Source organism: Medicago truncatula, chromosome 8 (assembly GCF_003473485.1).
Source record: "Medicago truncatula cultivar Jemalong A17 chromosome 8, MtrunA17r5.0-ANR, whole genome shotgun sequence".
Lineage (NCBI taxonomy): Eukaryota > Viridiplantae > Streptophyta > Magnoliopsida > Fabales > Fabaceae > Medicago > Medicago truncatula.
In genome coordinates this window covers 33930342-33943346 of record NC_053049.1, presented here as the reverse complement: position 1 = coordinate 33943346, position 13005 = coordinate 33930342, and the positions used below count along the sequence as shown (strand labels likewise).

Genomic DNA, 13005 nt, shown 5'->3' with positions numbered 1-13005 from the left:
GTGCACGAATGGCATATGTACATGTCTTCTTTGGTTTCCAACCATGCTTGTATGTAAGCTTGCTTTAATAAATTGAGAATATAGAATCTTCACTTCCTTTATTAGTTCGATCGAATTTTTTTATTTTATTTTTAGCAATCTTGAGGTATGTAAAGGAGGACGTGTATTCTTGGGGGTGGATTCTCTCCTGTAAAGTTTTTATTGGAGAAGGTATGTAAAGTTTTTATTGAGATTTCACTGGACCAAAACTGCACTAGAAATGATCTCTTCCCGTGTTCTTGTAACAGGATTGATGCGTGTGCAGAAGGGGAATGAATTCTCTGATGTGAAATTCTCTCCATTTTTCTTAAATGTTAAATCTCAACCACACATTCAATATCCTCTTTTATTTAGATTATTATATCTCCCTCTCTCTCTCTCTCTCTCTCTCTCTCTCTCATGTTTAATGATGTAGATATAACAATTGAGAAAAATAGAGAAAATTTCACTTGAGAGAATCTGTTCCCATGCAGAAGATGTGTAACTCAACTGATTTGAACTAAATGATAAAGTGTCGCAGATAATTTAGATTCAAAATCAGACAAAGTAGTTAATATTAATCTAAAAACTAATTTTTTATTTTTTATTTGAATGACACAGATGTAAGTAAAAACCAATTCTGATGAGACTTGCATTACACTTTGATGAATTCAGGGTAATTTACGGATAATGACAAGTAAGATTCGACTATAAAACAAAAGAGATGAAAATCACATTGTGAATCAAGAAGATGAAGAAGTTTGATGTTCTTGAGATAAAAATAGTAACTGATTCAAAAATAAGAGGAAGAAAATATGATTTTTCTTTGATAGAGATAAATTACTCCCAGCATTTAATCCCTGCATTAACCTTAGTATTTGTTTTTGACAAAGCATTAACCTAACATTATCAAATTGGTTCGTACCAGAATGAAGTATTTGTTTTTGACAAAGCATTAACCTAACATTATCAAATTGGTTCGTACCAGAATGAAGAACAGTAGAAAAAAAAAAAGGAATACATTCTTCCTTCATAACCAGAAAAACTACGTTCATTAATCGTTGATTAGTCTCTACCTTTGATCACCAACTCTCAATCTTGTTAGTTTTAGTGATTAATTAAAGTTTGTTAGTGATGTAATCATGTTTAGTTGGTTAATCACATTTGATTTTAGTTTGTTATTGATTAGTTACAAGTTCCCTAAAATTTAGAAAGATTATGCCGCAGAAGCAAGATTAGAGACCGTGAGATTGATAGTTGCAATAGCTTGTGGAAGAAACGGACCAATGTATCATTTGGATGTAAAATCTGTTTTTCTAAATGGTCCTTTAGATGAAGAAGTGTATGTAACACAACCACCATGTTTCAAAATCAAAGGAAAGGGGAATATAGTGTATAGATTACACAAAGCCCTATATGGATTGAAGCATGCACCAAGAGTCTAGAACAAAAGAATTGACAGTTTTCTTGTGCATCAAAAATTTGTCAAATACAAGTTTGAATATGGTGTATATGTGAAGAAAGGAATTGAAGGTAACCAATTACTTATATGTCTCTATGTTGATTACTTAATAGTGACTGGAAGTGATGTGAAAGAGATAGAAGTATTCAAAACTTATATGATGAATGAGTTTGAAATGTCAAATTTAGGAAACTTGACTTATTTTCTAGGCATGGAATTTACTGAAGGTGCAGAGGGACAAGTAATGCATCAAATGAAGTATGCATCTGACATATTGAAGATGTTCAATATGATGAATTGCAATCCATCATCATCACATGCTGAGACAAATATGAAACTAGTGATGAATGAAGAAGAAGAATCTATGGATCCTACATTTGTTCAAGCAAATAGTTGGATCACTAAGGTATCTATGCAATAGTAGGCCTGATATTGCATATGCAATTGGTATAATCAGTATATTCATGAATGAACCAAGAGCATCTCATTTTCTAGCAACCAAAAGAGTGATGAGATACATCAAAGGAACACTGCAGTATGGCATCCTATTTCCTAAGGGTTTCAATGAAAATTTTATGAAACTGATTGCATATTCTGATGTTGATTGGTATGGAGACAAGCAGGATAGAAAAAGCACTTCAGGTTACCTATTCAAGTTTCTAAATGCCCCAATTTCATGGTGTGTTAAGAAGCAACCAGTTGTGGCATTGTCAACCTGTGAATCTGAGTATATTGCAGGATGTATGGCAGCATGCCAGGCAGTATGGCTTGAAAATATACTCAAGGAGACGGAGATAGAAGTTAGCAGACCTATTGCATTGTTCATAGATAACAAATCTTCTATAAGCTTAGCAAGAAATCCAATTCTTCATGGAAGAAGCAAGCATATAGAAGCTAAGTTCCATTTTCTGAGGGAGCAAGTGAACAAGGGAGAACTGCAGATTGTCCATTGCTCCACTGAGCTGCAGCTTGCAGACATATTCACTAAGGTATTGAAGGTTGACAGGTTCATCAAGCTAAGAAGTTTGACTGCCATGAAGGAAGTGGAAACTTGAAGCAACTTATTTAGACTTGTATATAAGCCTATTCACTTGTACATTCATATTACAATCAATAACACATTTACATTCCTCGATTCTATTATCTTTTCTCTCTTCTCATCCTCTCTTAATCACAAAACACAAAACCTGTAAAACCCTAAAACTGCTTTTGTTTTCTATTGCTTGTGTAACAAGCATTCATTGCTGCGCTACCAAATCTAGTCCCTACATTGACTCAATCTTCAAAATATTTGTCTCTATTAAGAACAGACCAAAACCTGGGTAACCTATAGTCACTCTAAACCCCAAAACACTTTCTCATTTGATACTATGTAATAAATACAAGACTGTGTCATACTATTCTCCTTTTATACTTTGTAATAAATCACTTGTTGTATTGATGCCATGTTGAGAAGATATTACATATTCCATTGAGAGATATACAAATCTTCAAGCAAGGAAAGACCAATATATGAATAGACCCTGATGTGGATGTTGACGTTCCTTGGCAAGTCTTGAGCTTTGTTCAACCTCTCTTTACTCTAATAGTGCTAGGACGGGATCTAGAAGGTAAACTAATTGAACGAGCATGGTACTTGTTTGCTATGTTACTTTTTCTTTAGTTTTCTCTCTCTTCTATATTTGAAGATTAACTTAAGAATCCATGCATGCTCTAAGTAAAAAAAAAAAAAGTAAAAAGAAGCGCATGTGCCTATAGTGGGATATGTTGCTCCCTTTAATTTCGTTAAATGGTCATAACTCTGCCTAACATTATGCATTATTAAATGTGAAATCATACAAGGCACATGGATTATAATATAGGTACGAAAAACTTTAGAGTTTAGATGTATACTTGGCTTGTTCTCCAATTGTTAGGAAGTGAATTTTTTCATTAGTCATCACATAGTTTGCCTCCTCTTTATGCCACATTACCCTATTCATTTCAAATATATAATTGGTGTACATTACATGATTGTCACAGTATGAAGGTACCTGGACTGCAAACACGGATTAAAGAAAGAATATTGAAAATATTTGAGATCCACAATAATTTGAGTTATACATTATGTGCACGAGTGGCATATGTATATGTCTTCTTTGGGTTCCAACCATGCTTGCATTAATAAATAAAAATATGATAATCATCGCATTTTTTTTCTTCTGGTTAGATCGATTTTATGTTCTTGAGAAATCTTGAGGTCCATAATGTGGACGCGTATCGATTTTATATGACTTATTTGGCAAACTAAATTATGCCCATTAGGTTTTGGCATGGATGTGACTTTGCATTACCACCCACAATGATTTTTTTTTTTCATCTTCTTGTTCGTATACACCACAGGATTAATTAAAGCCTTTTAAAAGATTAATCGTAAACGTGGTGAAAAATAGCAGAAATGTGAAGTTTGAATTGTGTTAAGTAAAAATGTTTGTTTAAGTACATTTTCTTTGTTTGGAAAAAAACACAGGCAAAATAATTTCAAGACAGCAAATGTTGTTGAAAATGTAAAAAATCAAACAATGATTTTTATACTGACATGATAGGTACGTTTAGTTTGTTCACATTATGAAGGTTTTTTTTCACTATAATCAATTGATTATAATACAAATTAAAGTGTATTATAGTGTTTCAAACTTTGATAAAATTACAAAAAGAGGGTGTTAAACTGCAACTTCTTAAAGTGTATTATAGATTATAAAAGGAAATTAAGGGTTAAGATTTGGAGTAAGAATATAGGCTTGCTTACTCTTGAAGTAAATATATCCATCTTCATGATTGATTTCCTTCAATATATTGATTATTTGCTTATTTATCGTTTCATAATATATATTTCGCATTCATTTAACTCGATTACTTGATACATTTGTTCAAATGCAAATAGATATGAAAACTTTTTAAACAAGGTGATTCCGCTACATGATTGTTCGTTTTTTTAGAGTCATTTTGCTACTATATTCTATATTTTTAAGAATTTTAGAGCGAGTTACTCATGCTTTTCAAAAAAATTTGATTTTGTATTGAAAAGAGTCTTTGTAAGTCTTTTTACTTCCCTAACTAGACAACTTTGTAGGTGTCATGGTATTTTTGGTATTTTCTGACAGGTAAACCCAATTAGATTAGATGATGCTCGGTAAAAGTTACGGAAATATTTAGACTAATTACAATGAAAAATTAAAGATCAGACTATACTAGAGTAAATTCTGTGCCAAGTCACAACACATAACAAAGATTGAGATATTTGAAAGTTGTAGAATTCTGAGCCAAAAAGAGGATTTCGCCATTGTCCCATGCATGAGGCGGATAAGGCCACACACAAGGCATGTGACAGCTGCAAATTTCCCAGACTTAAGTCGGTGTGTGCAAGGCGGACTTGAACAAATAATTTGTATCTTTTATCATTTATGGGGTGTGTGTTAAAAGAGATGGATAATACTTGGGGTGATATTGTGGTTGGTGGTATTGGTGACATTGGCCAACCACAATGTCACAAGTGTACAAAGAAACAAAAAAATATTGTGAAAGAAAAAGAAGAATGATACTTGTGACATTGTGGTTGGTCAATGTCACAATGTTACCAACCATAATGTCACCCAAGCGCTACCTGAAATGAGATAGCTTTGATGTACATTACATCTCTTTTTCAAATAAAATTGTAATATTTAAATAAGGGTCGAAATTGTCCATAAAGCCGCACAACCGATTAATATTTGTCCAGGGCTCAATTTTTGTAGCTCATTTAACAAGCGGGTCAATCCACTCTATCCAATTTATACATGGTCGCCCATCAAGCCGAAACGAACTTGACCGAACTAACCGATTTGACAACTCTATTTGCAAGGACTACAATGGATATGCTCTATCGTGCTCACCTCACCCCACTGTGATTGTCATCACACTTAGATCCTCTTAAACTCTTGATCTTAAAGATTCAACTCCAAAGGTTCCTTCATATTTTCAAATTGCAGTGATGACACTTGGTCATACTCTTGTTTTTAGTAATTTTTATTCCTTGTTGAGCGATGAGTCAATAATTTAGTGTTTATTAGAGCCTATTTTATTTAGATTTTATGTGTTTTTATTTACTTTCTAGAACTTTAGTACTTCAAATTGCTTGTTATTTAATTTTAGGAACAAATATGTCAAAAATTGAGTCTTGGAGCAAAAGAAAGGGTTTTGGAGCATGGTTAAGGAATGGAAGGATCTAGAGCATGATTTGGAGCTGATTGAAGCCAAAAATATGAAGATTCTATGCAAAAATATCAGGCATGGTCGTGCCTAACAATGCCCGCACCGTGCCTCCAATTGTGTGCAAATGTGCCAAAACCAGAGAGACAGGAACGACCCGTTCCTGCAAGCGCACGGCCGTGCGCGATGCCCATCTCCCTTTTTGTTGTTTTGTTCTGAAGACTGGAATAACCCATGCTAAGCTGAGCACGGCCTTGCCAAGGTTCCAGACTGCTATTTTGTTATGTTTTCAGACCTAAAAGCCCTTGGGTTGCTTACTATGTAATTTTGTATGTCTTTTCTTAGGGATTAAGTTAGCTTTTAGGCTATAAATAAAGCAACCACCAGACATATCTCTTCATCTTTTGCTCTTGGGAATTTTATGTAACAACTATTTCCATTAATAAAAGTTCTTACTTTTCTTGGTTTTTATTATTCTTGTTATTTACTTTCATGTTCTTCTTCTTAATCTCTATGTCTACGATGAACATGGGTGACTAGACTTCTTTGTCTTGGGATTGTTGGATGAGTCTAATGACCTAATCCTATTCAAACCAAGCCTAGAACCATAATTTTATGCAAACCCTATTTTTCTAATCTAATCTCACCGTTCTTAATTCTTATTTCAAATACTAACTGAAGTATCGAAAGAAAAAGGTTAGTGTTGGACATGTGAGATTAGACAAGGTTTTCGAAACACGAGAATAGTCTAGAAAACCTTGAGACCTTAAAGTTTCGCTCTTCGTGGGTTTCAACAACGATCAACCATGAGAATAGGCGTGGTTGTTATTGAAACACACTCATTGATTTCAAGAGAAACCTTGACAGGCTTTAGAGAAACCAGTCTTTAGAAATAGGTCTAACTTAAAATTAGTATATAGGTTTGGATTGTGAATGATTTGTCATTATGATGAGCCAACGATCCTGAGGCTCTTTTTATTATTATTTTCAATCAATCAAAAATCCCAACTTTTAAAACCCTAATCTTTCAGCTAAACGCTACTAAAGAGAAAATCAAAATCACAACAACTCCCTGTTGGAACGATACTTTTTTACTACTCCGACAAACTGTGCACTTGTGGATTTACTACATCATTGAGCAAGATAGAGAGTTATTTCTCATGAATTACATGCTATAATGAGCTGAAAGTTGTCGGAAGTGTTAAGAGGACATATGGTTATGAAATGGGCAAGTTTTGTACAATTTGGAGAAGACTTTGGAATCTTGAGCTGTTGGAAATTTTGTGCCATGATGGACCTGTATCGTGGCACGTATTAAGGAGCATCAAAATTAGGGTTTGCATCTTTTGTGACCATCATGGAACGTTGGACCTGTGTCGCGCCACGATGGGAGTTTGTTTTGCCTTCCACATGGATTAATGAAGTCATCATGCCACAGTGGACCCATAACGTAGCACGGTGGTGTTGTTACAATAATATTTTCTATAAAATCCAGATTTGATTTCAGAATAGAGGTTCGATTTTTAGAAGACTTCAAAGCATAGGAAGCAGCTAGAGACCTTGAAACACGTCGTGGACCTCACACCAACTCAGAGTTGGTTATGAACTATGAGATGAATCTATTGTAAGTTGTAATCATGTCATTTGTTATAAACTTTCTTTAACATCAATGGAATCATAGTATTATTTAGTTTTATATGAGTTTAATGCCTTTTATATTATTATGTGTGACTACTAGCCCCAATTTCTTAATCATATGAATTGATTTTAGAATTTCATTGACTACTAGCTATAGCTGTTAAATCTAACCTAATAAATCTGTTTGACTTAACATATTAAGCTAGAGATAGAAAATTGTTGAGTTATGACTTATGAATTAAGAGACTATTAATACTTCCATAAGGTTATGAATTGATTTAAGAGGATATAATTAATTAGGAAAGTGTTTTGACTCAAGAGATTGATGAAAACTATTGAGTTAATTCGTGGTAAAACTAGGTGAACATTGAGAGAGAAGAGGAGCAAATTGTTTTACAATGAGCAATAAAGGATTCGAAGGCTTAATCATCTGTTTAACCTAATTTTCAAACCAACTTAATCGTAGTTTCTATTATTTTTATGCAATCAAACCAATTGCCTAGGGCAACCCAAATTTAATACAACTTTTACATTAATGCAATTGCTAAGTAGAAATTAGTAACAATTCTCGTGGATACTAATTTAAGATTATTAATTCAATAGTTTAGTACACTTGTCAAATATCTATCATGCTGCAACAACATCAACATATTCAATCATGTTTTTTTCTTCTTTTACTCTAATACAACAACAAAGAGTTGGCCATGCGTAAAATCTAAAAACAATTTGCGGTTGATACAATTCTACCTTCAAAAGTGATTAATTGACCTTGGTACTTTATTGTTTGTCATAGTAAAATATAAACATAGACAATTTTTTTCACTGAATTTTGAATGACAATCCAAAATCAAAAGGAGTGACAAAACATAGATAACCTAAAACAACAAAATGTAGAGTGCAATCTTTTTCATTCCATTTCATTATACTACTACTCAAATTTATACATTATAATTATTGAGGTAAAATTATTTACTCCTCAACATATCCACACAAAAACTTTGGATGCCTTGCAAGATTTAGAGAAATTGTCATTGAATAGTTCTATTGAGAGATTATGTTCAAGAGGGAGGATCTAATTTTAATTAAGTGTCTAAATAAGTTCTCTAAACCATTCTCAATACTTTCAATTGCATTCTCCAAAGCCTCCAATCTTTCATGTGCAGCCTGAAACTTTTCGCCAATAGTGGATTCACTTAAAAGGGTATTTAAAGTAGCTTCCACACATTGCAACTCATTGATATTTTCTGAGTTATCTTCAAATGTTATAGCACCCTTGTGCATTAGTTTTGTCACCAACATCCATTTAGTTGCCTTAGACTTTGATGAAGACACATTCAAAAATGACAAAATGAATTGAAAAACAGACAAGTTCATTGTAATCACTTCCCTAAACACTCTAATTATAGAGCAAAGGTGATGATCAAGTTCTAAAATTTGGGACACCCCAAATTTACTATCCATATGCTTCAAACTTGTGATCAACTTGGTGACATTTTTCTTCATCAGTTTTGTGAAAAATTTGTATTCTTCCACACTTCTTTCAACACTTGAATCACCTTTTCTTCTCCTTAGACAAGAGTGAAGGGCTTGAACATTTTCCTTGATTTGAAGAATTGTATCCTTAGTGATGCCACAAATATCCAAAATTCTCATTGAACTATCCAACACCTCTTCAATGCATTTCTCACCTCTATGGTGAGAAATCACTTGTTGGGTTGATGCCATGTTGAGAAGATCTTCCAATGAAATATACAATTCTTCAATCAAGGAAAGACCCGTTTGAATGGAGCTTGATGTAGATGTGGATGTTCCTTCCCAAGTCTTGAGCTTGTTCAATTCCTCATGTACTCTAATTGTGCTAGGATGAAATCTAGATGGCAAACTAATTGATCGAACACTATACTTGTTTGCCATAGCACTAATTCTTTCAATATTATTAATTTGAAGCTCAAGTTTGGGATGCTCTTACCTCGTCTTAGATTCATTCTTTATATAGCGGTCACATAATTCATTCCTAGAGATTTAGATTCAAAATGAAAGTAAAAGGAAGCACAAGTCACTAATCAACGTGTGAGGCATGTGCAACTGCCATGAGGCACCTTCAATTTCGGTTAAATTGTCGCATCTATATGCCCAACATTGGGCCGTATTAAATTCATTTTTTCAGCGCGTAAGGTCGGAGCATAGTCTACAATGTGACTATCCTCGTGAGCTTAGCTCAGTTGGTAAGTACAATGCATAATAGATGTAAGGTCTCGGGTTCGAACCCCGGCACCACAAAAAAATGACTACAATGCGACTCAAATGAACATCGACTTCTTAAAATATTAAATTACATTTAGGGTCTGATTCTCCCAAAGTCTCATTTCGATTTTCTCTGATGTCAATTTCGATGGTATACACAACTTTGCTCTGGCTTTAAATTGGTCAATACAAGTGGACAATAGAATTGGTCCTTTTAGATTACTCAATCCTTGGATCAGACACCGTATCCGAGGTTTAAACCCTAACCCTACATATATTATGCAATATCACTGTCAACTGAGTTTTGTTTACGCGGACATTTCTTCTAATGTGAAAGTCTATACTTTCCTTCTTTAATACTTTTTAGTAGTACACAATAATTAGAATGCCTTTGATACTTTAGATGTATACTTGGCATGCTCTCAGTGTGTAAGTAAACAAAAAATTTCATTAGTCACCACCTAGCTTGCCTCCTCTTCATGCCACATTACCCTATTCATTTCAAATATAAAATTAGTGCACACTACTTGATTGTCTCAATATGAAGGTGCTCGAACTGCAAAACCGGATTAAAGAATGGTTTTTGGAAAGATTTGAGATCCACAATAATTTGAGTTATAGATAAGTTATTTCAGTTTCCAGGAACGATGGCCGTCTTTAGTGACTATCAATCAATCAATATAAGTTTAATATTGTGTGCACGAGTGGCATACGTCTCGGGTCTCCTTTGGTTTGCTTTAAAAAAAACCACACTTACATACAAGGTTGAGTTAATAACAACTCATTTCAGTCTTTAATATAAGAATTTTTTGAAAAAGAATTTCGTATATTTTAAGGTTTAATTATTTTTTAAAAGATTTTTTTATCCTTTATTTTGATATTTATTTTTTAATATTAGTTGTTGTATTTAACGTTTCATAATTTTTTATAAAAATATATTTATAAAAATAATTAAAAATTTACAATATCTAATTATTGCGTTGTTTTTTATGTTTTTAGGTTTATTTTCACATATTAATTACAAAAAGAAATCTCCTTTCAAGAAAATAAAAATATCTACACATATTATTTGTTTTTCTCGATTTTAATTTCTTGAGGTAATTAAGGAGGACGCGTATCCTGCTGGTATAGGATTGACACATCACGTGTGTACGTCGTCTTATAATTGTGTAAAGCGAGAGGAAATATTTTAATGAAACGTGAGTAATTTTTTTTTTTTTGGTGAAATAGTTGTTAAATCCAAGGTAATTGAAACCGGACCGGACATTGAACCGATGTAAGCATGGGTTCAAGGTTTTAAGGTTCAACCGGGGTTGGACCTGGGTTCAACCGGATTTAATTAAAAAATATTTTTTTATTAGTTTAATATATTATCCTAATAAAAAATATATAACTTTGTTATAATATTGTAACACCTAAATTATTTTTTTTAATAAACACCTAATATTTTTTATGAAGCAAACAAAAATTAACAAGTGGAACACGCATGCCTAAGGTCAAATATTAATTCACTTACACCTAAAGTTTTTAAAAATAAAAATAAAAAGTCACTCTTCATGGACTTCCTTTATAAGCCCAAATGCCCAATCCATTGACTAACCCTAAATTTTCAATCTGAAACTTTCAAAAGCAAGCAGCCGCATTCCTCTTTCATTTGTTACAGTTCGATGGTTTCACTATTCTTCTTCTTCCTCCCTTTATTTTTCCAAAACCATCACCTATCATGCTACTTTCTCAAATCCCTTATTGTTGCAAAAACTCCCAAAAGAAAAATAACTCACACCTTTCTTTTCTCTTTCCCCTATGACCCTCTTTTCTTTGTTCCTTATCAAAATTCAAAATCAATTCTTCAGGTTTTTGATGTTGACGCTGTTAATGCTTATAAATCTGGGCTTTTTTTTTTTTTTTTTAAGAAAAGTTTAATAAAATCAAAATCCGGTCTAACCTCACAACCGGCCTAACTCCGGTTTTTCCGGTTCTGGACCGGTTTTCCGGTTTTCTTACCGGTTCTATAGCAGCCCGGTTTTTGGGGTCTTCCGAACCGGGTATTGGTTCGGTTCAGCCGGTCGGACCGGCCGGTCCGGTTCGGTTTTGACTACCTTGGTTAAATCACACATTTAAACATGGAGGAGTAATAAATTTAGGATTTGAATCTTAATCTCTACAAATACTATTTACGTTAGTTTCTTTTTAAGGAATTTATGTTTATCATCTTAGTTTAACAAGATAATAAGGGTAATTTTTTTTTTTTTTCCATTGTGTTCGGTGGTAGAAATGCATCATTTAGGATGGGATGAGGGAGGACAGGCGTGGAAGTGGCGAAGAAGGTTGTTTATGTGGGAGGAGGGTCTTATTAAGAACTGATGTTTTTTGTTAAATAACACTGTTTTGCAGGATGATATACTCATGACTGTTGGATATTGTTACTCGATCCAATCAAATGCTTCTCTGTCATGATGTTTACCATTTGTTCACAACATCAGATCACAACACTAAGAGGGTTACTACGACTACCATTTGGCTTAAACATGTTCCCCTAAAAGTTACTCTATTCGCATGGCGTCTTTTTCGCAATCGTCTACCAACAAAGGATAACCTTCTTATGCGTGGTATCATCAAGATGAAACAACCATTTGCGTTGGCGGATGCAGAGTTTAGGAGTCAGCAGATCATCTTCTCATCACTTGCAGTCATTTTGGTCAGCTATGGATGCAAATTCGGAGTTGGCTTGGTCTCTCTTCGGTTGATACTTATTGTGCTCAGGATCATTTTCACCAGTTTGGTCACTTACGAGGGTTTCCTTGACAAACTCATCAGTTTCTGAAACTTATTTGACTCGCTTGTGTTTGGACGATTTGGAAAGAAAGAAACAATCGGATTTTCAACAGCAAAGCCTTGTCATTACATCAGTTGCTCGATAAGTTCGGTTGCTCTCTTTTACTTGGCTCAGGGCTAAAACGATCAATTTCGCCTATACCTACCATGAATGGTGGCAACATCCTTTCTTTTGTATGGCATCTATTTGTAATTAGTTTTGCTATTTTGCGGTAGCTTGCCTTTAGTTTCGACTTTGCTGCCATTGTACTAACTCTAGCTGATCTCCTCTAGCACACTTTGTGCGTGGGGTCACTTTTGTTGTGTTAATAAATTTTTCATTTTTGCTTGTTAAAAAGAAAAAGGGTAATTTTTTTATATTATATATATGTTTGGTTTACATGAACATGGTAGTCCTGAATCCTCATATATACCCTGAACAACAACATAAATTAGACATTATTTTGATAACTAATGAAGTGGTTGATGAAGCAAGATGCATGCATAAGGAACTACTTTTGTTCAAAGTGGATTTCGGAAAAGCGTATGACTCGGTCGACTTCAAGTACCTGGACTCTGTAATGGCTAACATGAATTTTCCA

General features: G+C 33.8%; 2 protein-coding genes across 2 annotated transcripts; one reads left to right on the top strand and one right to left on the bottom strand.

Annotated features, from left to right (window-relative positions):
• The first annotated feature begins 1827 nt into the window (after positions 1-1827).
• LOC120577558 (secreted RxLR effector protein 161-like) lies at positions 1828-2535 on the top strand. The gene has a single exon (XM_039829146.1). The coding sequence runs from the start codon at positions 1828-1830 to the stop codon at positions 2533-2535; it is 708 nt and encodes a 235-aa protein (XP_039685080.1).
• A 5701-nt stretch (positions 2536-8236) lies between these two features.
• LOC11439602 (uncharacterized) lies at positions 8237-9452 on the bottom strand. The gene has a single exon (XM_003629148.4). The coding sequence runs from the start codon at positions 9257-9259 to the stop codon at positions 8387-8389; it is 873 nt and encodes a 290-aa protein (XP_003629196.1). The 5' UTR covers positions 9260-9452; the 3' UTR covers positions 8237-8386.
• Between the last annotated feature and the right edge of the window lie 3553 nt (positions 9453-13005).